Source organism: Gymnogyps californianus, chromosome 3 (genome assembly GCF_018139145.2).
Source record: "Gymnogyps californianus isolate 813 chromosome 3, ASM1813914v2, whole genome shotgun sequence".
NCBI classification, from domain to species: domain Eukaryota; kingdom Metazoa; phylum Chordata; class Aves; order Accipitriformes; family Cathartidae; genus Gymnogyps; species Gymnogyps californianus.
The window spans coordinates 82,572,341-82,600,094 of NC_059473.1; the positions used below are offsets into that span (position 1 = coordinate 82,572,341).

Genomic DNA, 27,754 nt, shown 5'->3' on the forward strand with positions numbered 1-27,754 from the left:
ATGTTTCAGGAAAACGGGTCTTGAATGTAAGATCTGCATCCCTTAAATGACACTTAGAAGAGTCGGAGCAATAAGCAGGAGCATTTTTAAGTATCATACCCTTTTTCCCTCAACAGTAAACTTCTTGCATCTTTCCAGAACAAATATTTGTAGGCTTTCAGATAATCAGCAAGATTTTATGCCTCTCTTTGGAAAGAGAAACTCATGAGGGTCTTAAAAGCTGTCTTAACAGCTAATAACCATATGGCACAAGATTCCCTTTAGTTAATGGCCTATATACTGCCAGTTGCTCTAGCAGACTAGGCTCTGAGCAATGGCACATGGAGAAGATCTCTCCAGCTTTAGTCCTCCTGGAGTCTCAATTATTTGATTGTGCAGTCTGTCAGTAAGATCCTTTTCTGTTCTTTGAATCACGAAGAGGCTTAAAACCTTTACAGGCTTTCATTGCTGAGAGGATCAGAGCCTGTAGCCTGGTGATGTAAAGCCCACTCTGCCAAAGCATGTTATGTGAGTAGAATAAAGAAAAGAGAGACTTAAATGGTTGTGTTTCGTGAAACAGTTGCAAGATGCAGTTTTCATGTGTTCACGTGCGCTATTAAATGTGTATGCATTTGCTGGTGCAAGCTATAGGATCATGGAACTAGGGTCTGTGTTTTCTTAAACTATGTTGAGGAATGTCAAAATATGTCTAGAATACCATCTTCTCCTTCCTGCCTTCTCTCTTTGCCTTTTTGTGCACGTATCCTACGTCCTTTATCTGAGCATGTCTTAGTATCAATTCTAATTAATTAGAGTCTAAGCTGTGGCAGCTCTAGCTGCAGAATGAAAAAATTGCAAGTCATTCATTTGCGTGTTTCTGAATGAGTGGTTTGCATAGACCAATGTATTTTCATATTGGAGGGACTCACATTGAAGAACTGAAAAAGGCAATTTGTAGAAAGTGCAGATATTCTAGGTTCGACCAGCATCTAAGCATTATTTTCTGACCAAATCAAATTCTGCATTATTGTGCTCCAGCCACAAAGTATTTTATTGGGTACAAATGGTTATTGCTTGTTGTTATTAAGCAAAAAAGCTTAAAAAAGCTGGAGGAAATTTTGGCTAGGTAAGTACTATTAGGAGCTGCACCATTGGTAAAGTCTTACCCCATGTATTGAAGAGTGTGATGGAGATCTTGCCTGAGCTTATAAGCGAACTTTGCAGTGGGTGAGATGTCTGGTTTTTCAAGATGTTATATTTCTAAATTGATAATTCAAAATATATGCATATATGTAAGACGCTGCAATCAGGGACTATGATGATGATAAAACAGACACAGATCAGGTATGAATCACGATCTTTTTTGTGCTCAAACAACACACAATGAATTTGTATACTGCTGTTTGTTGAATTGTTGTGGAGAATTATGATTTGGAAACCTTCAGGTTTTGGAGGTTTTCACGGTAGTGGGTGTTGATCTTAAAACATCTCTAAAGCTGGCATGTGCCATGTTTGCCCTGGAAATGGGAGAGAAAGTACTACTTTTGGTCCGTCATAGCCTAAAAAGGTGATCAGTGTTGTATAAATTATATTTTGTTTTCCTCTTTATACTGCTTTGTATTGTTTTTCCAATAATCTTTGTTTTTACTGATGGATTTATAAGAAAGTGTGAAACATTAATGGTTGCCATAATTTTTCATAAATGCAGAGTAAAAACAGTTGTTTGCAAGAAACTGTGTTATGAAATTAGTTTTCAAAGCAGATACTCAATTCTGCAGCATTCTTGGAATCACCATGAACACGATGTAGCACAATACAGCACATCATGTCACGTACTCATTATGGTATCAAATTGTACTTTATGCTAGGATACACATACATAAAAAGCAAATTTCTGACAGACACCAGACTCCAGACTAACGGTGATTAATGGTTATTAGCCTTGTAGGTTTGGAACCTGTTATCTTTGTTTAATCAAAAGCCAGAAAAAAAGTACTTTATATCTTAATGTCATAGTAGTGACATTTCATTATATTTTTTCATTCTAGATATTATGAAGTAGCATAATTTCAGTAAAAAATAAGGATTATTTTTTCTGATTAAGACATTCATGTGGTAAGAGATTTAATCTCAGATGTGGAAAGGTTGCAACATCCTGTATGTTATGAAATACTCATTGAAGTCATCAGTTAGTGTAAAGGGACATTGGTGAGGCATTTATAGTTTCAGTCACCATTATCTTTACTGCTCAGAAGTTACAAAATAACTTTTTTTTCCACTGAACAAAATTTGTGTTACTTTGTTTTTATCAGACATTATTACACCACATTAATTGTAGACATAAATTTATCTAACTGTGTAGCCTTTCTTGCTGAGCTCTCTGCTCTAGAAAAGTTACTAAATAAGCATGGGAAAAAGCTGAGGGAAAAGACATTGATAAAATAGATACTTAGGTGGCTTACAGAGTGTGGAATAGCTGAAAGATTGCAAAATAGTTTGAAGCTGTCTTTGATAATATTGTAAATTATTTAAAGTGAATTGATAGTCTTAGAAAAATAGGTATATGTTTAGGTATCTACTATTAGAATGACAAACAAAACTGTGTTAAGCAACTTTTAAGCTTAAGTATGGGTCTGAGCCAAGCAAAAATCAAGATATTAACGTGGGATTAGATCTATGTTAGCTCCTAGTTGTTTTGCTCTTTCTCAGATACCAAAATGCCAACAACCTAAATGTCAGTTGGGAGCAAACTTTGTTGATTGTAGTATATTAACTGCAGTTATTATATATGTAGATATATTTTATATATATATTGCTGTCACATTGAAATGTTTACGCAGATCCTCTGCATCAAGCTGAGGTAAGAGTTCCAGGCACCTGCAGAGACAAAAAGCCTGGGCTGTTTTTAGGGGAAAGGAGGAGCGAGGAGAAGAGAAGAGGGAAGGCTTGAAATCAAGCTTGAGAGAAACTGGAGTATATGCAAACGCTGTATTTTGGCATTGGAGTTGAAGTTAAATTTTTTGAAGAGTCGTAGATCGTGTTTGAAATCCAAATACTAAATCTGGAGCTGAGTAGGAAGTAACATTTTTTCATTTTGCAGGAAGTTGGATTGTTTTCTTATTTCTTCTCTACCAAAAATGAAAGGAGGAGGAGGGGAGGCGGAAGCTAGCTGCATAATAAACTGGTACACTGGATGTACAATCTGTTTGGATCTCACGAAAAGCTTCATTTTCATTTTATGTCAAGCATTTTATTCTGATTTTTGGCGGTTTTGTCTTATGAATCCTTGTAAGACATTAAAATGAAACATGGTATTTTGAAAGGGCCAGAGGACTCTCTTCAGTTTAAGATGATTTGTGGGTTGGTTTTTTTGTTGTGGTTTTTTTTATTATTATTTTATTTACACTGATTCATTTCAGCAAGCTATTGTTTCCCACTCTGCTTGAAAACACTTGGTCAATTTTAGTTACATAACTTGAGTGCAGGTACTTATAGCTGTTAAAGACAGCCCTGGTAAAATAAACATTAATTTTTAGATTTCATTTTTCAAGTGCATTTTCTCTCAGTTTCTAAGCAAAGGAGATTTTTTTTTGTTGAGCATTTTTGTTATTTCCTAAAGTGAGTATTTATGTGTCTGTGTGTGTTGATCTTCCTTTAAAAGGAAAACAGAGCGTGATAGAAGATGGGTATATTTCTTAATTTCTGAGTGTGAGATAAGTCATTACGAAAACATATATAGTGGTGCTAGTCAGAAGGGCTGGTGATTATTCTGAAGCTGAGATGATTCAGTCTCATAAAGGTGAAAGGGGTTTTGCCTTTCAGATTTGACTGTGGCACAGAGCAAAAATGCTGTCGAAGTATTACAGCAAGGAAGAGATTACTTTGTAAAAGAAGATCTGAATATGTTGAATTTTTTACCTAGTTGCCTAGTCCAGCACGGATGGGAGAGGATATAAGGTAGAAGACAAAACACTGATTTTTGAAGCAGGGAGCAGAGGAATAAATCTGAAATCAGTTCAAGGTGTGGGGAAACTGGGACATGGTATGGTTTTTCCACGTACTCTGCAAATATGCTACCATCTTAAAAACCAAACCCAGAGGAGGAGGAGGATGCCGATTCAGTGTTCTGATCAATGGCAGTGCAGACATTGTGAAGGGAAATATGTAAACATAGTGTTTACATATATATCACTGTTTAAATTAGCATGGGTAAAGAAACTTCTAATTTGAAAGCTTCCTGTCACTTTCATATGCTGATCTGCTTTTTCCTTTCTTGTTTAGTATGTTGTCAAATTGAGAAGGCAGTGCAGTCCTATTTAATAGTTAATCAATGATTTATTTGAGAAGTTACTTTTAAGTAAAAGGATTTACTTTTCTTTGAAGTTAGAACATCTTTTCTTATTCCTTTGCAGTTTTCCCTTAACATTTCAAGTGCTGTATGACCATCTGTGACTTTTTTTCTGTTTTTAATATAGCTCATCCAGTTGATTTTGAGTCACCTTACAGTACCAGACCTGTGTAGACTAGCGCAAACTTGTAAGCTACTATATCAACATTGCTGTGATCCTCTACAGTACATTCATCTCAGTTTACAACCTTACTGGGCAAGGATTAATGACACATCTCTGGAATACCTACAGTCTCGCTGCACTCTCATCCAGTGGCTGAATTTATCTTGGACTGGAAACAGGGGAGCCATCTCTGTTTCTGGATTTAGCAGGTCAGTGCTAAATGTACAGAAGTATTTTGACAAGCTCTGTTTGCAGAGCTGCTGCACAGTAGTTTCACTAGGTACTTGAAACCTTTTTAAAAGACAAGAAATGTCTTTGACTTACTATAAAGGGTGTGATTGTTATGATGTAGAAAACAAAAACAGCTAAACCAGTAAGAGATACTAGATACAGCAGCAGAAGTCCGTTTCAATATGTAGAGTCTGCATGTGCCAAACTCCCTGTGACTGAAAGGCTTCTTCCAGGGGGAGCAGTGTTTTGCTTTCTCCTGGGCTTCTAAAAGACTCCACTAGAACCAAGCTGTCAAAAGTCCGTCTCACGAAGAAAATGTTTGCGGTTGTTCTTTGTACAGATGAGTCATCAGTAGGTCTGTATTAGAATGGCTGCAGTAATAAACTGATTACAGTGCATGCTTACAAGGTATGGGCCCTAAGTAATCACTGGAGTGCAATGTAAATGCAAATATTTTCATAAAAATGATTTAAAACATTAGCCCTGTTGGGAAACAGGGGGTTTGCATGTGCATCTTCCACTGAGCTGAAAATATGACTGTGCTGTAGGTCATTAAAATAGCAAATTCGCAGGGATTCTTCTCTGTATAACAGCCATGTTCTCTGCTTTCTTAACATATCATTTCTTGCTTCTTTGCTCGTTTGCATTAGTTAAACAGCATCTATCAATGCATTTCATTTAAGCAAAAATTGCTGCTTCAACTAAGAGGTAATCAGCAATGGCAGGTGAAAGCAGAACTTGACTGATAAGAAACCGAAATGTTTAATATATCTAAAAAAAAATTGTCTTAACTCTCATTTGTTTTCTGAATAAAAAGGTTAAATCAAGTATCCAGACATTCTCTTTCCTTTGGTGCCTGGGTGCCTTCCCTGGGGAAGTAAAATAATTTGAAGAAATACTTTGTCAAGATGAGAATGTCGCTTCCTTTTTTCCTGACCTTCCAGTATAATCCAAGAGCCTTATGCTCTTTTGTGCTTGTTGGTAGAAAAAGGAGATAGACATCAGCTAGTTGTTGAATGGGGTACAAACATTTCTCCTAGATTTGGATTTCATATTAGATTCATTATGCAGAGGATAAATATGCAAGCTTTAATTGAGAATTCAAGTCTGAAATCATGAAGCGCTTACTTTCTGATGCTTAGCTATTAAATCTGTCTTAAAGTATGTGCATCTTTGTGGCAATTTTTTTTAAATTTTCATGATTTTTTTTTTGAACATGCAGTACTGCTAAAAATTTTTGTAGTCTTGAAAGAAATGAATGTCCAAATATAGACAATTATAAACTTTGCAGTTCTGGCGTTTCTGACTTCCAGTTAGTTGAAAATGGCTTTATTGCTAATGACTTTTTTTTTACTTCAGTGCTGAACTAATAGCAGCACTTATGTGTAGCAGGCATTTCTAAAATAATAAATATTCATGTTTATTCACGGATTATTAATAGTCAAACAATGGTCAATTTATATTCATTATAATGGGTGATATTTATTTGTAACAAGGGGAAAAGTGTTCTTGGACATTGATACAATTGTGAAGTTATCTGTATTTCTAGGAAAAAGTATTTCTTGGAAGAGATACATGCAGTCTGGGAATGGGAGATGCAGTTCAGTCGTAAATTTTTGAAACAAAGTTGTAAGCTAAATAATTTTCACATGTGAATTCTGCTCAGAATTTTAACTTCTGAATCAAAAATTCCCCACTGTAACTAGGTCTGGTTTTGAAAGTTTTCTTTTTACTAGTACAGAAATAATTTTGCAACTCTTTGTTCTGTAGAAGTGTCTTTTCTAGCAAAATTTCCGAACACAAGTTTCCTTTTGACATTCTTCATCAACATGTTTGTCAAATTTGCTGGCCTCCAGGAAATGAAAATTTGCTGCTCACTTGCTGTGGAAGTATCTATTAATACAGGAGACTTACTAGAACAACAGTTGCTTTTCCAAAGCATTAATGTAACTTTCTTCAAAAAAGTAGCTTCCTGGTAAGAGATACTGTTCCTCGAAGGAGAAATCTGTCAAGTAATGTTTCAGTTCTATTGCCCTGGCTGTCATTAAGATACCACTACCATGTGGGTGTTGCAGCATCCAGGACACGTAGTCATAAACTCCCACAATTTTTCCTTTTGAACTTCTAGACCTTCCTCACCCAGCCTGACTTTTGGGAGATACTGCGCAAAACAGATTTTCCAAAGAATGGAGGTACTTTGACTTTCTTAGGAATTCTGTTTCACACTTAAATTTTCTTTCCAGTTTATTCTTCAGAATATGAGTATTGCAGAGGAAGTTCTCAGTTGGCTGGGGAGAGTGCATTGCTGCTTTTATCAGTTACCTGCTGATGTTAACTGTTACTAAAAACTTAATCAGATTTTCAGGCTGTAATTGTCCTTTGCAGAAATTAAATACTTATGTATTTCTGTCTGTCTCTATACATAACAGTAGAAGACGTACCACTACGTCTGTTACTGTAAAATCTTCTCTTGCTGCCTACTGCGTGAATGTTTCTGAATCAGTTTGTTGGTTTCTCTTTATCCTGCTCTCTTTGGCTCCCTCTCTGGGCTTGGTATTCTCTTTTCTTTCTGCAAAGGAAATTTTTAAATAAGGCGATGAGGTGTGCCTATAGAGTACCAAGCTGCATCATTTATTTTGGATTTAATTGGTGAAAAAGTCTTCTTGTAACTTGAGGTTGAGTTGAAACGAGCCTAAATTGCTTGTTCCAGTACTTCAGGTTTATAAATTTTATGATAAGTTGCTGCATAAGCGACCAGGAGGTGTAGAGAATCGTGCCTAGAAGTTGTAACAATTTGAAGGACTCCGTTACGCTGTTTTTAAAAGGCCAACCTATATTTGTCAATTCAAGGAGAAAAAACATTATTTGCTAAATGAAATTTGTACATGACTTCCCAAACACTACAAATTGCTGCAGTATAGAAACAGCAAAATTCTAAAACCAAAATACCTTATCCTCATAGATAACAGCATTTCACTTTTACAGGGCCTGTTTTTTATTTTGTTTTCTTTATTTTTGCACTGTCCTCAGCATTTAGTGTTACAGTTGGCACTGTTGAATTCAAAACTGGTAGAGTTAGCTTCATTCTTACAACTATACAGTTTAGGTTGTGATTTCTGCAAGTCAGGGCATGTTTAAATGTTACTCTTGCTCGAATTTTATTTTGGCAAATATCTTTCAAAAATGTTTTTATCTGTGGTTTCTTATGACATTCTTAAAAGAAGTAGCTTGTGTAGATTTATGTGTTGCTTTAAAAGGTTCATATAGACATGATTGTAAGAAATAATTGAAAATATATGTTTTTTTGCAAAAATGTATTAAAGAAGAAAATTTTTAAAGAGAGTAATTTTAAGAAATGTGACTGAAGCAAATACTGTATTATCATGAGAAGATAAAATGCTTCAGGCATATGAACATCCCGAGGCAAAGCTGAAGGTATTTTAACTTATTGATAACATCTACTCCTTAGGGCTAAAAGTGACTATCATAAATTTTTCATTTCAGCATATAATATAAATTAACTAAACTTTATCATTTAGATTGAACTAAAAGTATACGGAAAAGTGAAAGACAAATGAAATGAGTATCTGAGCAGTCTCAAGTGTCTGGAATGCAAAGTGACAGGGAATAAGCAAAGATTTCACAGCAAGTGTTACATAAGCAGCACTGCATTTCTCTTGGCGTTAGAGGTATGGTGAATTTCTTCATGCCAGGGGAATATCAGCGTGGGAGGGTAAGACCTATATAGGAAAAATGAGGCAAGTGGACTGGAGGTATACTAAATATCGAGATGCTGAATAAATGCTCTGAGGTTTAAACAGCTCAAGGACGACGACAGTTTAAAAACCAAGTTCTGCATGCAGATTTCTTTGTATCACTGATAATGTCATTAGCTTGTTTAAACTCTTTTGCTTTAAATATCTGAGGTATTAGGATTTTTATTTACTTCTAACTTTTTATACTGTGAAAATGAATTAATAGTGTTTTATTTTCAGGTTAGTGATGCAGTGTTTGCATGTCAAGCACATCCAGGAATATTTCTTTAACAATTTTGTTGTTGTTAACATTTGAAGGCTTTAGTTGCTGTTTAATAGAGGTGTATTTTGACAATGTTTAACTTGGTGAGGCTTTGCTACAGATCAAACTAGCAGGAAGGTCAGATAAATTACTGAAACATACATCAAATATTCAGTCACAGAAAATAGGAGTAATGTATGACTTTACAGGGATTCTCAATTTAAAAATCATGTCTGTCTCTTCCTTTAATTTCCACAGTTTTTTAGTAAAATGTAGGGTTGCTGTAACTGAGATTAAGTAATAATGTTTGTTTTGCATGTTTTTATTGAAGTAGTTTAATCTGTGTTAAGAAAAGCACAAGATCAGGTGCTTAATATTCTCCCTACTTGCATGCAATGTTTTAAGGTTTGCTGACAAAAAAAAAGTGTACTACATGCTAGAGTATAGAATAACATTGTAACAATTAGAATAGCTTAGTGGAAGGGAAGGTGACTTCATTTTAAAAACAAAATTATTTTACTCAGTCTCACTCTCGAGGGTGCATACTCGCCTGCACCAAGACAGCTGAGACGTGTGTCCAAAGCAATTTGTCTAGCGTGTAGTCTCACCGTCCTGTGCTACCTCTGTCCTTCATCTCCTAATCTGCGTGTCCTGAGAAACTGCACATACATATGTTCAAGGATCTTGATGACCTGCTAATCTGACTTCCACCAACACACACTGCTCTACCAGCCCTTGTATTGCCATTTGTTCTTTCTCGTGCTTATACACCTGTATGTACCCATTTGTTCTCCAGTCATACCGATCTTAACACTTTTATTACAATTATCTGTACTAGATGCTGCTGCTGTTGTGTAACACAGCAGTCCTGAAAGGAAAAGCATCACTGTGAATATAAAAATATCTGAACATGACTTTAAGAAGTGTATTAAAATGTAATTCCACAAGCCATTGGATTAAAAGCAAGACTGTAACTGCAAGACGGTTGGGATTATGAAATCCTCTGCTGAGTTTGTGCGAGTAATCATATAGATAGAACTACAGTAAGAAAGGGAAGACCTCAAGATCTTAGAAGTGAAATGAGGGAGAATAAAATCCAATTGGTTTTTTGACATTATTCTTGTCTGGTGGCAGGCTCTGGAAAGCATGAGACCTGAGTAGCTGGAGGCAGTATGTAGTTGGCTGGAAGCAAACTGAAATGGTTATTTTCATGAAATACTGGCTCTAGGAGGAAGATACCAAGGAAGGCTAGGCAAAGGGGCAATGTTATATCTGTCAAGTAATGGAGGTAACATCCCTGATTTGGATGCTAGCATAAGGTAACACTACAAGGGAAAGTGCTAAAGAAAAAAAATCAACCCTATGTTGTTCATAAATGGAAGTTGCTTCTGCCCCCCCCCCCCCCCGCCGTTGGGCACCAAATGGTTTATATGTCAATGACTACAAAATGAGTACCTAATATTTTCATTGAAAATAGATTTGGTAAAATCAGCATGATTGAAACCTGTTGGGATAATTGTACTAAAGGAATATAAAACTAGGTAGCTATTTGTGTTTAGGAAGGAAGAGTAGATGAGAGAACTGGGCTGTGATCCCTGCTTGTTGTAGAGTTTTCAGTAACTTTGAACCATGGGATATCGAGTAAGTGAGGATCATTATGCTAACAGTGAAATGTAGGTTTTGAATGCAGTGCAGTTCCATTAGAAACTGTTGGAGCAGATGTGATGTGTTCAGTACCCTCATAAGCATATGTCTAAAGGTATTTTGAGAATTTTGTTTGGGAGGTCGTATGCAGCCAGTTCTGACATGAAGGATGCTATCTCTTGTACCTTGATATTTTAACTTTGGATCTTCTTTGGCTCGTGGGATATGCTTATGATACAGACATGAATTACAAGATTGGAAGTTGTTAATAGACTAAGTGAGCCCGTGATCATGACGGGTTTAACATCAGCATGAGCAAATAGCGTCCGAACTGCGAATAGATCTATTTGATGTTTCAGAAGGATTTCACTACGACTAACTTACTTCCCAAAAGCTGAAGCTGAAGGAGGGGAAAATGAGCAGCAGTTCTTGAGAGCAGGCGGAAGGTGATGCAAAGTGAGATTGCTTTTTTTATTAAAAAACCCCAAACAAACAAACCCCAAACCCAAACCAAACAAAAAACCACCACCCCCAAAAAACCAAACCAAAACCCCAAAAAACCAACAACCAAAAAAAACCCCTGAAATACTGCAGTCTAGAATGAGGATAAATTTAGAGGAAAGGCCCAATCCAGTGTCTAGCAAAATAAATGTACACGTTCACATTATTCTAGGTTTAGTCAGTCATATTTCATAACAAACATGAAGGGATGAAGGGAAATCATTTCAGAAATTGTGTATAAAATATTGATAATAAAACCAAAATTAAAGGGATGGATGACTGTGCAGAAGGGAGGAGAGACTAAAAACAGGAACCAGTCAATCGTCAGTGATTAAAGGAGAGGTATGTGAAGAAATGTTGATTTGAGTAGAAGGTGCTTTTTTGGGAGTTGTTTGTTTTCAAATGAGCTAAGTCAGAGCCAAGCATCCAGGGTCTGTTAAGTCTCAGAAGTATGAAGGCCATGCCACATTTGTTCTGAAACCATGAGAACCCGTGTTCTACCTTGCCATATGGCTTTGGAGATCCATGTAGAAAGACATTAGCAAAAACCTCTGTCCTGAGCAGCCTGTTAAGTGCAAACAAAGATTGGGGTGTCTTGATCATTCAGAGAACTCTGCAGTTCTGCCTGATGTTCTCTGCCCTGTGCTGGTGTTGGTAACTTCCTCAAATTCCTCCTCCTGTTTTGTTCATCGCTTTACTTCATGTCTGTCAGTTCGTTCTTGTACTCTGCTGCATGTCCCTTATCCCCCTTGCCTTTCTGTTTAATGTCTCCTAAATAACCTTTTCCAAAAAGGCAGCAAAGCCATGAAGTGCAATGCTCGTTGCTGTCGCTGTGTTTGCTCTGCCTGTATGTTTCAAGTGTAATGAATTTAAATAAAACATGATGAGGATAACAGCTCCTCAAGCTGGTGAGCCTGGAGTTCTTCTCCAAGTCTAGGGGGTTAACTGAGTGCTTCCCTGACCTGGTAATGTTAACTTTTAATAGTCCTAGAAGGAGAAAAGCGTTGATCTGTACCAAATTTATAACAGCCAAGCCCTGTTAAATTATATGGCAGTTAACCTAACATCCATTATTGTAATGGAGTAATTCATAAAATATTTATCCCTTAGCAAATTAAAAGCTAGACGTATAATAAGTGGCGATTGACAGGGTTTTATGAAAATATCACCATTGAAACAAACCTGATAATTTGTTGATGAAAGAAGCTGTGTGAATGTATTGTTAAAGCACTCATTAAATAGAGGAATTGGCTAATTGGTAGTCAGCAATGAATCCATATGTCTCTACTCTGATTTCCAGGGGATTTCCATCCTGCATTGCTCCATGGCAGAGTTGAACTCTATTGCTAGTCTAAAATAGCAGTTTAATGTTTAAATACCCGATGTTAATTGTTGTGAATTCTCATGTCATTTCAGCTCTGACACTCCCATAAGAAGGCTTACCAATCTAGGTGAATTCACTGTATCCAGTATGAAAACAGAAAATAAGTACTTGATTGTTTGATTAAACTCTGATTTTACAAGCTAAAATAGATTCTAAAGAGAGACTGCAGAATTACACAAAAATAGTGGAAGAGTAGATTTGAAGGCCATACTTGGCAGAACCCCTGTGGCTCTGGGGCTTACATCTCCCCTTTCATGTCTCAGACCCTCTCTTTGTTTCTGTTTGCATAGGCTCATAGAAATGTTGGATGTTAGGGACCTCTGAAGGTTGTCTACTCCAAGCTCCCACTTGAAGTGCCAGTGTCCCCAATGCTAGATCAGGTCAGTCAAGGTTACAGGTGACTCCTGGAAACCTCCAGGGATGGAGATGCCACCCTGGAATCTCCTTTCCCCTCTGTATTGCATAGGATCTGCGTAATCAAACTAAGGCTGCGTAATGTGCAAGACGAAAGGAATAAAGAAAGGTGATGATGAATGGCAAGTATGACTTGAGTGAGTAATGAAAAAATAAGGAAAGGAGAAGGTTTGAAAACTTGGATCTTGAAAGACAGACTTCAAGTCCTGTGCTACTCTTAGTGTCATTGAGGAATGCCTCCCTGAATGTGTCTGCTTTTAAGACCAGCAGCTATTTTGACTGAAGTTTCAGCAGGAGCAAAGCCTTGGGAAGGCTAATACCTGTTTAGTTGTAGCAATAGGAGTTTTTGTGCAAGCAGAAGCCTTGTGTGTCTCTGGCATTTCTATTGTATCAGTTAAACCCAAGAAGTAATACTAACTTTGTGGTGAAAGTGTCAGAACCTAAAGCTGCTTTGCCTGCATGAAGGTTTTTGTAGGATAGAACTGGTAATAGAGCAGATCAGAATATTTATTATGAGAAACTAATTTATGCTCTCTCACAAGTAGCTCCATTATTCTAGGAAGTAACAAGGGGAACTCATTGCAGCCGATAGGTTAGGAACTTAATTTTTTCTACTGGAGAAACTATTAAAATAAAGTATAACAAAATCACGGCAAACGTGTGGGTTTTTTTTCCTATTAAATATCAAACTTACAAGCCTAGTGATTGATTTACAGTTTGAAGGTTATCTTTGCAATAAAAAGGGACATAAGCTTGTGTGTTTTTAATTAAAGCTTGGATTAAATATAATAGAGCTTGAATTTCTGACACAAGATCTCTGACAGAGGGTGTAATTCATGCAGAGACCATCAAAGTTTCTAAATCTTGGATATTTTTGTCTTCTAATATCTTAAATTTTTGTAATTCCAATGGAAGTCATGTGAAATAGTCGTTAGGAATCTGTGTTGTAGAACAGCTACAAAGTGTTGATTTTGACTTGTTAATGAAAGTAATGAGATGTTTTTCTGAAAGTCTTAAAATACTTCTCCTGAATAGTTCATCCATTCAAAAGTATTTGTTTAACCTCATTTTTGTATTTGCAGATTTTTCCGAGATAAAGAGAAATATGAAATTATTGGTGGAAACTTGCAGGCTATTGTCAAAATTGGCTTTGGGGACTGTTTAAAAGCATTTCAAACATTATCTGTGTTCTGCTTTGCTCCATTGTCTCAGAGTAAATGGCAAACATGTTCCAACTTTAAGCTGAAACAGAGTTTTCAAGACTAATGTTAATTTAGTAAAAAGCCCTCTCTATACCATTCTCACCCCCAATGATTCTTTTGCAATTCGTTTTCAAGGTAGAATTGGTTTTTAAGACTGTTTTAGTGACATTAGCCTCCTTATGCCACGTACAGCATTATATAGCCTTCTGTGTTTCTTAAAATGTGGTCAAATATTCCTTTGTACAAAACATTGTATAATATCTAGGTTATGTACAGTATCAAGTTAATGTTGATGAAACAGCCTTGACTCTCAGACTACCTTTCATTTTTTAATATTGCTCTCTAACTCAACACCTAATTGGTTTGGTCTCTTATGGATTTGTACAGATTTGATTCAGAAGTAACTTCTTCAGAGTGGTTATGATTAATTTCCTTTAAGCTAATCATGTTTTCTGTTAATTAACTGAGGTGACATAAGAACTGTGGTCTATAGACTTTTCATTGTTGAAAGGAACTATTTCCTGGTTTACATGCTTAAGGTTTTGACAGTATTCAGGCTCTCACCTGACAGTGCGTTTATTTTTCACTTAAAATGTGTTTTTTACAGGTTCTTGAAAGTTTGTGGCTCTGAACTAGTACGTCTTGAGTTGTCTTGTGGCCATTTCCTCAATGAAACATGCTTGGAGGTCATTACTGAAATGTGTCCAAATCTTCAGGAATTAAATCTCTCGTCATGTGATAAAATACCACCTCAGGCTTTCAACCACATAGCCAAAGTGGGCAGCCTAAAGCGTCTCATTCTCTACCGAACAAAAGTGGAGGTAGGAACAAGTATTTTTAACCTTTGCAATAAATACTTTCAGTCCTGGTAAAGTTGTATTTTTTTTCATTAATGAAGAAGTGAATTAGAATTTTGCATGTAAATTCAAAGGTAGTTTCAAAAACCGTAGGATTTTTTTATTTTCAAAATAGCCTCTGGATTTAACAAAAATAAATAAAAAGCCTGCATGTTTTAACTTGCATGGAAGATCGGTGACTTTTCACCAGCTGTTTTAAGCAATGTAGTGAAATCACAAATGTGAAAGCTTTTCTCTTGTTTTGAAGTGTACTCCAGACAGACTGTATTTGACAATATAATTGGGAAATTATCATGTTTAGTACCTTACTGTAATTTTCAACATTCTGTCCTTTAGAATGACTTGCTAATTACTACATTCCTACTGTCTTTGTATATTAGCAGTACTTGAGACATGGAACAAATTTTTGAAAATACCTTTCATTTACAGTGTAAAAATTATTACTTTATACAATTACTCAACTGCCCAAATCAGGGTTGTTATTGTTTGGTGCAACACATTTCCTATCTAAAAGGCAATGGTTTTACATGCTACAGTTGAGAAGACTGTTGTAGTTTGCTGCGTTTTACAAATGCTGTATCCTAGTGAAGTCAGCAGTTTGAATCGGAGGCAGTTCAATCCCTTCTCACTGGCTACATTACTCATATATTACAACCTTACTACTCTGGTTTACATGGAAGCTCTCATACTTGTTGTGCCTCTCTTGTTGCAAAAGCTACTGCTTAGTAGAGCTCCAAAATGGGGGGAAAAACATGTCTTTACAGGTTTTTTTCTAGCTTTTAGTTCTAGATTAAACATTTTAAGATGAGTTTGCTTGTGTGTGTTACTTCTGCTTATGCTTTTGGTACGCAGAAGTGAGGTTACGACACTGGATTGTGTAGGGTGTTAAGCTGTAGTGTAATAGAAGAACTGAAGCTGGAACAGTTCTGTCTACTAGATGTCCAAAGGGCATCTGAAGTTATAGTACCTTATTTCATTTATAAGCAGTTCATACCTAACACACATGCTACAAATTTAGTTACATCTTCTTGTCCTTTTTTTGGTAAATCATATATATGTTTGTGTCAAAGGTCTAGCTAGCTATCTGTAACGGTGATTTGGTAATGCAAGGTAGTTAGATTAAAGGATAGGCTACCTGGAATGATTGGCATTTGCTGTGGAGTATGCAGGCAGTCACCGTGAAGCCAGTGCTCCTCAGTAACTTGTTACTTTGTGGTAGTTGCTCTGTGTATTGAAGCAATTATTATTTTCTTCAAACTAAAAAATAAATTGGTGAGCCCTGCTTTTAAGTGCCTTTTGTATAGAGCTGAATTGGTGCCTTGGGTGTATCTGTTCTGTTTCTAGATCACTAGTCTTTCTGTAAATCTTGGATAAATCTCCTTACCTGATTTTGACTGTGGGCTCTAATTCACAAGGCTTTTTCAGATCCAAGAAAGATCATTTTATTAGAGGTAAAGATTGTATAATTTTATTTTTTTCTACTGTTGATTGATCATAATCTTCTTGATTCTACTCAGGTAACTTCTAAAGTTTGAGACTTCATGCTTGTAATAGTGCAGCAATGGAGGTATACTCTGAAAATGATTAGTAACTGTCATTTCTCAGCTATCACTTTGCTGAACAGAGCTTGAAATTAAATTGAACGTAGATGGTAAAGATTTCCTGACTTTGAAGCCCTTAAATTGTGAAGATTCATTTCTGCCTTTCATGTGTATGGACATGCATCTGCTTGTAGCTGACAAGAACATTCATTCATAATCAAGCTTACTTAAGATTGTGCTTCCATTTTATACATAAGTATAAACAAAAGGCACTGTTCCTAACAAACCAGGGAAAAGAAATTTCTAGAAATTTAAATAGGTAAGTTGGAGAGGATGCTTTTGTGTTACTTGTTAATATGAAGCCACTTAACAATATACATTGTGCGTCACAGGTGGAAAAGTAAAAGGGAAAGAATGAAGACATAACGTAGGATTTGAATTAGAAGATTAGAGTTACAAAAGTCACAGATTTGTAGAAGTAACATTACCTTTCTCAACATTAGCTTCTCTTAATGCAAATCTTTGGTTTTCTATACAAAATAGGTTGCCGTTCCTTCTGTACTCATCAGCTGGTATGGAGATGCTAGGTAGTAACTAATGTCTAGGTACAAAAAAGACAGGATAGATTGATCAAGCATGCTCTGAAGTGATTTAGACTTCTCTAAAATTTGTCAAAGAACTGTAATATAGTAGTGTTCTTGATTTTTGTGAAATTTCTGCTACTACTGCGTCTTCATTATTGGAGCTTCTAAGGAGCAAACAATGGAACAATGCTAATGTTTAGTCAAGAGCTTGGCATTGTATTGTTGCCAACTGGACCTACTCAGAGAAAAGAATCTGAGGTTGTGAATCCACTAAGGAAAACTGCTAACTGATAACAAGTATGTGATTATTCAGAGAAAGAAGGTGAGGAGAAGAGAGCTGATGTATGTGTTATGGTCCTCTAAAAGTTCTGTCTCAAAATCAAAAAAAAAGAAACCAAAAGAAAAATGCGTTCATTCAATTTAGCCCACCTTTTTCCTAAATAAATCAGTGGTTTGCTTTTTTTCTTAAAAATAAACTAAAGAACAAACAAAATAAAGCACCAGGTCTCTTGATCTAAATTTTCTTCTTGCATCATGTTCTGGAATGGCAAAGGTACGTGTCCTACCATAATTATCAGTGTGTTGTCATTTTTTGTGACAGAAGGATGGCATCCCTGTTCATCCTGTGTTAACTGCCTTGATGTAAAAATGGAATGATATGCTTTTGATATTACTAGAGATTTTGAGGTAATTGCCAAAATGTGAAGAGGGAGTGAATACGCAGAGAACAAGTAGGTAAAAAGTTGACCAAAATGAGTTCTCCAATGGGGTATCATAATTTTCTTTGTGTGTATCTTACTGCACAATTAGAGGCGGTCACTGGAATTGAAGCACAGTAAAATGAGATCAAATGTGGAGGGAGATTGCCTTTTATGCTTGTAAACAGTCTGAATTTATTGTTATGGCTGATCAAGGTGAACACTTAAGTTGAATTATTTAAGCGAAATGATTGCACTTTTAAAAAGGGGCAACACTAAAGAGAACAAGAAAAACCAAAATAGGTCTTAATGCTCTAATAAACTTTTAAAAGAAGGCCCCTCTCTGCATGTTATTTGTGATGCCAGTGAAAAAGGGGTCATTTTGCTACTCCACAGTTGTCAACCTATGTTCAAAATGCAGTGTTGTGTTAGAGCACATCTGGGTAAATAGTACGACTTGTTCTTTTGGTTGTGAATTTAGGCGTGTGATTAAATAACATAGGATATGGGATGAAGATTCTCCATCCTTTTTGTCAGTATGTGATAAAGCTGTTTCTGTTTTTGCATGATGCTTTATAAAGTACAGTATTAACATTTTAATAAAAGAAATGGTATTTTGATTAAATGAAAACAAACTCCCATGTACCTGCCCAGGTGTAGGATTTCTTTACTCAGACTACATCTTGCAGCACTCTTTCCTTTTATTGTTTTTGTTTTTTAATGCTAAAAAAAAAAAAGAGAAAAATTGCTTTTAACATTTAAATTTAAAGCATTTGTTGTACTTTTCTGTTTATATGATTACTATGACACTAATGGATGAATTCTGAGAAAATACTCTGCAGAAAATTGACTACTGTTAATAATTTTTATGTGTTAGGTACAGAAAAACAGATTTTGAGGAAAATGGAAACTTAATAAAATTGACAACATATTATGTAATCATCTGAGCAATTGTTATGACAGTTTCTTGTTATTTTAGCCGTTTTCTTTGAATAGGTTTTGTATTTAAAAATATTCCCATTGTCTCTGTAATCAAAGCTCCTATTTTTTAAGTGAATATTTTTAGTGAAATGGGCAATTCTGGTGTTCTGCTACTTACTGTACTGCATTGCTGTTTTGGAAGATAGCTGTACCACCTGGAGGAGTTTATGGTCTTTGGTCCTAACCCTGCTGATTCTTAAGGCCATATATGATGTTATTTCCTTGACTTATTGAGTGCAAGTTTCTGTGTACAAAATTGGTTTCAAACCTCTGAATGGAAGCTTCTGACACCCTTGAATTATTCCAACCTCGCTCTTACAAGAAGGAAGGTCCGGTGGCTTTCAGTAACTCTTCCAGGCTGAACAAGCAAAAAATAATAATAAATTGTCCTGCATCGCTATACTCCTCCCCACTAAATGCAGCTCATTTTTCCAGTGCTTTAAGTTCATTATTAAAGGTTTCATTCTTAAAGGTTGTTTGATTATGTATATGCTTGAAATAATTTGTAACTTGCTTTGAGAAACTAATCTCAACATTTTATAAATGTAATTTCTGCTAGCTTGAGACCACTATTATACTTGTGGGATTTTTGTGCTGGTGGTTTTGGTATTTACTGATACATGACTCCTTAATATTTATTCATTGAGAGTGTATTCACAGCATAATTTAAGCACTTGTTGGCATTGATACATTTGAAGAATACAATGAACAATGGAGGTATTATTGTATACAGTAATTGGCAACGCACATCTTTATGGTTTGAGTATGAGTATTATCTTGATTTAATGCTTATCATGAAGTATTCCATCCATATAAATAATGCAGCCAAAATTTGTATTTTAAAGAAATCAAAGCCACAATTACAGTAGGAGAACTTGACAGTCTCCTTATTGCTGGGTGTAAATTTTAATGTAAGATTATATATTTCATGTTGCATGATATTCTGGATTCTTTATAATGTGTGAAGAAAAAGTTTTTGTATTACAATTATAATTGAAATACAAAATGAACTAAATTTAAATCAAATTACAATGGACAAAGGACTTTGTTTTGCACACATTTTAAAGCAAGTGTTGTATTTATAAATTTTATCTCTGATACCTTTGACCAAGAGCAAATTCGGAACTTGGGCAGCTGTAAGAGACGACACTAGAAATTTTAGATACCAAGAAAAGGCATAAGAATCTTAGCAGTAAATGTAACAGCTCTTATTTTCTTATGCCGTGAGCAATGAAAGAGTTAATGCTGCCATAAAGTTGTTCTGCAGAGTTTTCAGAAATAACCTGTTGTGGGTCATGTTATACTTCTGAGAGCTATTGTCTGAGGTTTTCAGCTTGGACGAAATTTGGTTGGCTTGGGTACAAATCTTTAGGATTAAGAGTTGCAAGCAAATAGTGGAAAAAAAGTGAAAGCCTCTAGCTAGAAAGTGGATTCTTGGAAGGAGGTTGAGCCGGTGACAAATAATGATGCAATACAGGGCCTTGGTGGTGCCTTCTGGTGCCGTGTCAGGCTCATAGGGCTGAATTTGGTCATTTGAGCCTGTAATGTGAAGAGTGAGGGGGAAGAATGAAGGTGTAAAACAGATTTGCAGACATAAGGGAGGGCATAATTTGACCAAATGAAGCAAAACCAAAATACAGTAATTGAATTAACTACAGAGACTATTACTTTCATTGAATTAATTCAGTAATTGCCGTGTTGCTGTGTCCCAGTCCCTGCTGTGTCCCTGGCACTGCCAAGTAGCTGTAGAGAACAAAAAGGTGCCCCTGTACATCCTGAATCCCAGCTTGCAAATTACACTGCGCCTATTTGTGAGGAGGCAAGTGTTTTGACTTTTGAAAGGCTACATCTGCACTCAATAGTAAGATTCATTCCACCTTCATTTCCATGTACTCTCGTTCTTCTCTTACCTGATGCTCATACAACATTCATATTGCATCTGTTTTTAAACCTGTGTCATAAAGTTTTGGAGGCAAAAGTACATGGTGGGGGGGTGGAGGGAAGGGGGAGGGAGCTGATTTTTAACAAATATATTCCAATTCCCACCCTTTTCATCATGTTTCTTTCAATGTTGTGTCTCCCAAGGTGATAGCTGATGGATGCTCGAGGGAGAATAGACTTCCTGTTCTAATGCCAGCTTATACTGTAGAGGAGAATGTTTTTGCTGCCATATTTATTTTGAATCTCTAAATGAAAATTGTTGGTGTTAATGTCTCTATCCAGAAGGCATCACTTAAATACACCTGTGATTGTGGTAATAAAGGGCAGGGTGGGGGGTTATCCCCTTCTGCAAACATCAGTTGAGAAGGTGTGAAAGGGACTGGCTCCTACATCTGTTGACAGCTTTTTTCAGTCTGGTTGGAGAGGCCAGCTGAGCTGGAGTGAGGTGGGCTGGGCTAAACAGTCTCCAGAAGTCCCTTCCAACACTCAGCTCTTCTGTGATTCTGTGACTTGGTGCTGATGGCACTAACTGAGGACTTAACCCATGAGCTTTGTTCTCCTGATCTGTGACCAAGACAACAGCCAGTTGTGAGATGCGCTGTTTCTGTACGGCATGCTTTTCCCATCAGTAAAATTTGTGTAATAGCAGCTTTCTCTTTTTGTAGATGTGGTATGAGCATGGATATACAGAAGACTTTGAGATTCTCTGATATGTATGGTACTATATAGGGTACTCTATGTAGGGGTGCGTATAAGGGCTTGAAATACTGTACCTTGATAATATGCTTTTTGAAGTTGCAGGAAGTTCAGTTAGTTACAAAGCTCAGCCTTTTCCCTCTGGAAAAAATGAGAAAAGGATTGCTAAAGAAAGCTTGCTTAAGAAGTATAAGCATTTCTGTGAACTAAATGATTGGAGACTTCCAGTGGTTATCTCTGTCTTGGACTATATGGGTATCTTGTTCTTCCTAAAGGCTACAAAAAGTACCTTGTAAGGGATAAGGTGACCTATTTGCTTCCTCATGAAATGGCACCAGTTAGCTCAGGGAACTGAAGGACTTAAGCATAAAACAAATTTGGCCACCATTTAGTTCTAATTTGGCATGTGATTCCCTGCCATTTTCTGTAACATGTCGTTTAACTGAAAACTAACATACAGAGAAGTGAAAATAGATGAAGCCAAAAGAAGGTGAACAACTTGAATAGCTTTGTAGACCTCTAGATCCAATTTTAGTTTCCAGAAACAGTATATTATGTATTGTGTGTGTTAGTGAATGTTCATGTGCTATCCCAAGACGTGTTCTTTCTGTCAAAAATAAGATACTGAGAATAAGTATTTATCCTTAGAACTCAAAATCTTAGAAGTAGTCTGAAAATGAGTGCTTTCTGGGAAGCCAACAGGTATGAAAACTTTTCCTGAAAACTTAAGCTAGCACTGTATAAGTGTCTAAAATTCATTTTGTGTTCTTTTTTAACTGGTTAAACCAATGACTCTCATGTGTTTATAAGCACACGTATCATCTCTCTAAACCTCTCAAATTTCCTTCTATCTTTAATGTAGTTGTTTCAAAGTATCATAGTACCAACAAGTACATAACTGAAATTATCTTGATGCCTTAAAATACTGGGGGGGGGGGGGGGGGGGGGGGGGGGGGGGGGGGGGGGGGGGGGGGGGGGGGGAAGGAGAGGGGGAGGAAAGATCAGAAGCATATTTTACAGTTTCTTTGCTGGAGCATATTTAGATAAGAGTTGTATTTCACCATTACTGTACTCTGCATTATTAATGTATTACATTCTTCTTTCTGTGAGAAGAATTGCTTTTTGGGACTATTGTAGGTTGTTTTTTAGATGCCGAGGTACAATACCTTGAAATTCATGAAGTAGATTTGTTTACCTTTTTATAGGCAATATTGATTTGCCCTGTTGTACCTTTCAAAATGAACGGTTTAATAGAAGTTTACAGAATTCTGGCTTTGCATCTGATATGTTTTTTTAATTACTGTATTAGAATAGCAGATGTCAAGTAATTTCTGACATAGTTCTTTCACAGACTGTGCCAAAAAAACCCCCCACACCCAAACAGTTGATTTTTGGCTTTCTTCTTGTGCTATATAATGCTAAAGGGAGAGGGGAAAAAAACTATTCTGAATTTATGTAGATTTTGAATTACTTTTGACAATCTTAACAAGATTACCTTTTACATTTGCATGAGGTGTTTGTAATTACAAATATTTCTAGCAATAGTGACACTCAGGTTGAAATAAAATTGTCTGCTTTCATCTGAGGTTTTTCTTGTTTGGTTGGTTGGGTTTTTTTACCACAGGTAGTTCTAGTATGGTAAAACTTTTTTTGGTGCGGTACCTATGAAACAGAACTTCACTGGCTTAAGATAAAGACTGTGATAAATTATAATTGTATATTTTCAAATAGTTGATGGAAAACACCAATAAGAATGTTTCTGCAGTATTTTTGCTACTAGAAGCCAAAATCGGAGGGAACAACTTTCTCTCTTGCTGACCTGAGAGCTCGGGGTGGGGAGTGCGTGGAGAGGATTGGTGGTTGTTTTTTTATTTTTCAAGGAGTCTTACTAGAACGTCCTTTTATCCAGTTTTACATACGGAAATCAATTGCCATTCCAAAGATACCTTAGTCACATATAGCATTAGCTGTAGTCTTAAAAAAATGAATCCAGTGATGTGCTGCCATCAAGATTCCTTGTCTCCACTTTACACAGGAACACATAGCAGTTGCTATTCATTAAGGTATTTCTGGAAGTCCTAAAGCAGAATTAACATTTAGTTAAGTGTCTCAATTATTTTCCCTGAAATTAGAAGTAATTTGGTTCATTTTCTGAAATATTTTGGCAAAAGTTGTATAAGTCAGTTTGTAGTAGAGAGAGGGGAAGCTGCCATACGAAAGAGGACGGTTCAGGATGTTTCCTTTGGTTGGCCTTTTGAGGAGGGGCTCTCTCTCCAAAGGCTCGGCAGTAGACCACAGCAGCCTTTTTCTGTCTGAAGGGTTCACGTTGAGAGATGTGAGGCTCGGCAGGAAAACTCCTCCTGCCAGCCGTTGTGTGAGTGCCTGCCCCCAGGGAGGTGAACAGGCTTCAGGAAAGCTTGCTTTCTGGGTGGCGGGGCCATGCCTACCTACAGCAATGCTGTGCTATCTGTCGCTTCTCTGGCCACTGCTCGAGCTCTGCTGCCAGTCACCTGGTATTTTGCTCTGCTAGCCGTCGTTATTACCCTGTTTTTCCATCCTTCCACCTTTGATTGGTTTGTCTGACTTTGAGTAATCTGAGGAGGATAGTGATAATGATGGAGATGTAACTGCCCCAAAAGAGGCAGTGAGAGTGTTCCGCTTAGGAGGTTTCTGTCAGGTGTTCAGTCTTGCAGATGAAGCGGCTGAATTTGGTTGGTGATAAAGCAACATTTCTTGTAAGAATTCAGGGTGGGTGCATGTATGTAGGGACTTAATGCGCACCATTGAAATACCCAGAGACCACATATGGCGTGGATGATGTTTTAAAGCCAGTTCAAAAGCCATCATATCTCTCAGGTGATGATCACATCATATGTGTGACCTGTCTGTATTAAACCAACATGTATCTCTTAGGTCCCTGCATGTGTCCCCTCTGTTACGTTAATTGTTATGGGGAAAAACTACTTTGCTGACCACGGAATCACTAACCATTGCACTCTTCAGAAACGCATCCTTGGTGAAAAGCAGGATACGGCTGTTGTTAAGTAGGACGGGTCTTACCAAAGGAGGTTTGAACTGTTGGTGTGAAATTGGGAAGGGGATAAACTTGTAGTCGCTAGTCTGCCCTTCCAAAATGTTTGGCCTCGATTCTGGTAGTCAGGCCGTTCTGTAAAAAATTCCAGATACCCTTTTGATTCAGATTACTTGATCTCAATAAATAACCTGTGTGAGATGATTATCTCAATGTCAAGTGGTAAGTACCACATGCATGATTTCTCTTCTTGATTTGCCAAGAGCTTGTTTGTAGTTTTCTTAAAGCAAGTGGTGGTTTCCTTCCTCTCTGCTTTCCCATTGACTTGATAGTCAGCTTTTTGTTTCACCATGGGGTTCTTCATGCGTGTATGTTCAGCATTAACAGGTTTGGTTTTACTTGTGATAACTGGGCAGATCTTTTTTGTTACTATTTTAAGGAAGGAGTTCTTAACCGTTTTGGCATGTTAACTTGCTAATTTCTGTATCATCTTTACTTTGTGACTGCACGCAGAAAAATGTGATTCAGACTTCTCATGTCTTTTATATGTGTGGTATGTCTCACTTGGTTCTCCAGCAGGATAATTCTAGTCTGTGGCATGCTGGAGGCCTTGCGTTACCTATAAAGAGAATGCCCAAAGTCGTTTTGTACACAGTAATGTGCAGTAATACTTGTGTGCAGGACAAGGCAGTTGCGCAGGAAGGGGGTTTGTCTCTGCAGCAGTAGAAGTAGCACTCATGATGTGCGTGCTGAAGTTTGAGATGTTTTGATCTAATCTGTTCCCACCGTTGTGTGTTTGGCTGAGTCACCTGGTCCCAACCGCCCTTGCTGTAAATTTAAACCTTTTGGGAACAAAAGGGGAGGTCCTGCCCAGATCATGAACAGAGGCACCTTTCTGTGCAGCTGAAGGGTCAGCTTCTGAGAATATGGATGTGATTGATGGGCCGAGAGAGACATGGAAGACTTCATTGGCCTGGCCCTAGTATGTAGTTCTCCACTTCTCCTTTCCGTCTGCTTCTCAGGTTCCAAGAATTTTAAGGAATTCATTCAAAAGTCATTGACTATGACTTTTATTAGGAAGATAGAATACTTAAAGTACCCTGCAGAGTTACCTCCTCATTACCACATTTACCCCTCCTCATTCAGGCAAGGTTGACTTTTCTGTCTTGGATTTTCACTCAGATTATTAGTTGTTACTAAATGGAATAATATTGTCAGGTGTTCTATCGGATAAATAGGCTCCCAAAATATAACTGCATAGTATCAAATGTATACTGACTGTTTGATGTCCTGTGGTAATTGCCTGATTGCCGTATCAATGTTTAGCTAAATGTGTTGAGAAATGTAAATTTGATTTGTACAGAAACTACATGTGACAGCTGTTTTGGATACTGGATATTCGGGGTTCCACAATTCTTTATTAGCTGGCTGATTAAATCTTTTGATGCTTTTCCTGTTTGTCGTATGAAAAGGTGGTTGTTTGTGGAATAAGCTTGTCTAAATATGTTATCCAATACAATTGGTTAATATAGTCCTAAAGACCCTGATGCTAACCTAAAAGCAAATATTTTTTACAATATTTTAACATAGATCTGCAGAGTAAGATGAAAATGCTGCCTAGAAACATGGGTAAATACTGTGATAGAACCTGTTATTAAATATAACAACCTCATAAATTTATATGCAAAGGCAACTCACTGCAAAGACTCCTCAAGATGCATTTTTCGATGGAGAGATAAGTAACTGAAATATGAAAAAGAAATTGTGATCTTAAGGAACGTTGTTATATTAATTCTTTGATATTGTGGAAAAATGCAATTTTCTTGTTGTGGTGAGCTTGCAAATGTAGGCGTGTTATCTGATATCTGCCTGCAACTAACGTTATATAAGTATTTGAACGTAAGTGGAGACAACAGGGTTTGGGGGGGTAGGGCAGGGAGGGCTAGAGATGAGGTTGTCATTTGGAAATGATAAGAAAAAATAATACAACTTGGGTTGTCCTCTCATATAATGCAATCGGGGGGGGCAGGTATTAAAGGAATTTTTTTCTACCGCTAACTTAAATTTTTAATGTTAAAAACCCAAAATTTAAGTCCTGCATAATTCAATTTTTTCTTGAACAAAGAGGTTAACTGGAGAATTAGTAACTGTGATTAAAAACATAGCAAGCAAGGGAAACCATATTTAAAGAAGAGAGGAAGCAGCCTTTAATGAGACTTCAAGATTACTTTCTCTCAGCATTCACTTCATTGAAAAATTTGAAGAAAAAAACTGCAGGAGAATAAAAGACTTGTAAAAGGTTTAGGCTCTCAAGTTGTTTCATTGAGGAGCTGAAAGAATTCCCAACTTATGTCAGACGTAGTTCTTCTGAGAAGGGGAAAAAACAGGCTGTTGTTTGTTCCCAGCATAAAAAATAACAATTTTAAAAGTAATTTTTAAGATTTCTCTATAAAAAGAAAGTTTATAAAAAGATGCAGGCTGTTTCTTCCCTATCCCAACCCTAAAAGTAAAACTTTGTTTTTCTTAAGCTCTTCCTTTAATCTTCCAGAGGCACACTGTGGTGCACTTATTTTCATGCCTTTTATTATAGTGCAGCCATTATATGGTAGCTGTATTATAGTGCATCATTTGTATTTTTTTAAACTTTTTTTTTTTAATCTTGGCCTATTTGGCAACGAAACTGCAATGAGTAAATGGTCAGATATTCAAAGTGCATCTTTCACAGGTGAGCCACCTGTTTGAACAAATATTGAGCTCAGGCTATCTGTTGGATGCTTTCCTCAACATGCTAACATGAGAAATGATTTGCACTTCCTGCTGCATCATGAATGCAAAAAATCCTGAAAAAAGTCAAGCAAGATTCAGTCTTGCCAAGTGTATTACTCTGGCACCAGTATTTGGTTTCTCCACTGATGGGTTGTCTGTTCCAACCAGCAACACTCTTGCAACATCTAAGTCAAAACTTCAGCGTGATGTCTAAGGTCTTTACAAAGACAGGTAGGATACAAGTTAGTCCGGTATCAGCTATTTAGTTGAAGTATACACAACAGATAAATGTCTTCCAGGCTGGCCTGTATTACAGAGTGGAGGACTTTCATGTTTGGGCAGACCTCTCACCTGTCTCACGTGGAGTAAGTTAGGATTTCAAGTGGTAGTCTCATCTGTTCTCATGTTCAAGGCAGGATTGACTCTGTTGATGTCCTTTCTGACAGATGTTTTCCTGACCTGTTTATAAAGACTTCAGAGACTCTTCAGGCAGTCTGCTTCCCTTTTCTGAGGTTTAGGACTAACTGCCATGCCCTAAAATATTTCTGTAATCTGCTCTGTAAGGTTATGTTTAGCAGCAGTATCATATCCTTCTGATCAGTTTGATGTCAGAGTCTTCTCTCTTAAAGCGTCTCCTGCACTGTATGTTTTATGCATCTGAAAACACCTTTCCTGGGAATGGAGGATAGGGTAGACAATTTCATTTGGCACCTTTAGACTCTTCCTGTTGTCTGTGCCATCTTATAAAAATTGATTATTTTAGTAGGTTTGTTTTG

General features: G+C 36.9%; 1 protein-coding gene across 1 annotated transcript in view; it reads left to right on the forward strand.

The window, feature by feature from the left end:
• FBXL4 (F-box and leucine rich repeat protein 4) overlaps nt 1-27,754 on the forward strand; it is a 62,135-nt gene that overhangs the window by 19,970 nt on the left and 14,411 nt on the right. The window contains exons 5-6 of the mRNA XM_050893085.1: nt 4,455-4,699; nt 14,491-14,704. Coding sequence (XP_050749042.1) covers nt 4,455-4,699; nt 14,491-14,704 — 459 coding nt within the window. The remainder of the gene's footprint in view (nt 1-4,454; nt 4,700-14,490; nt 14,705-27,754) is intronic.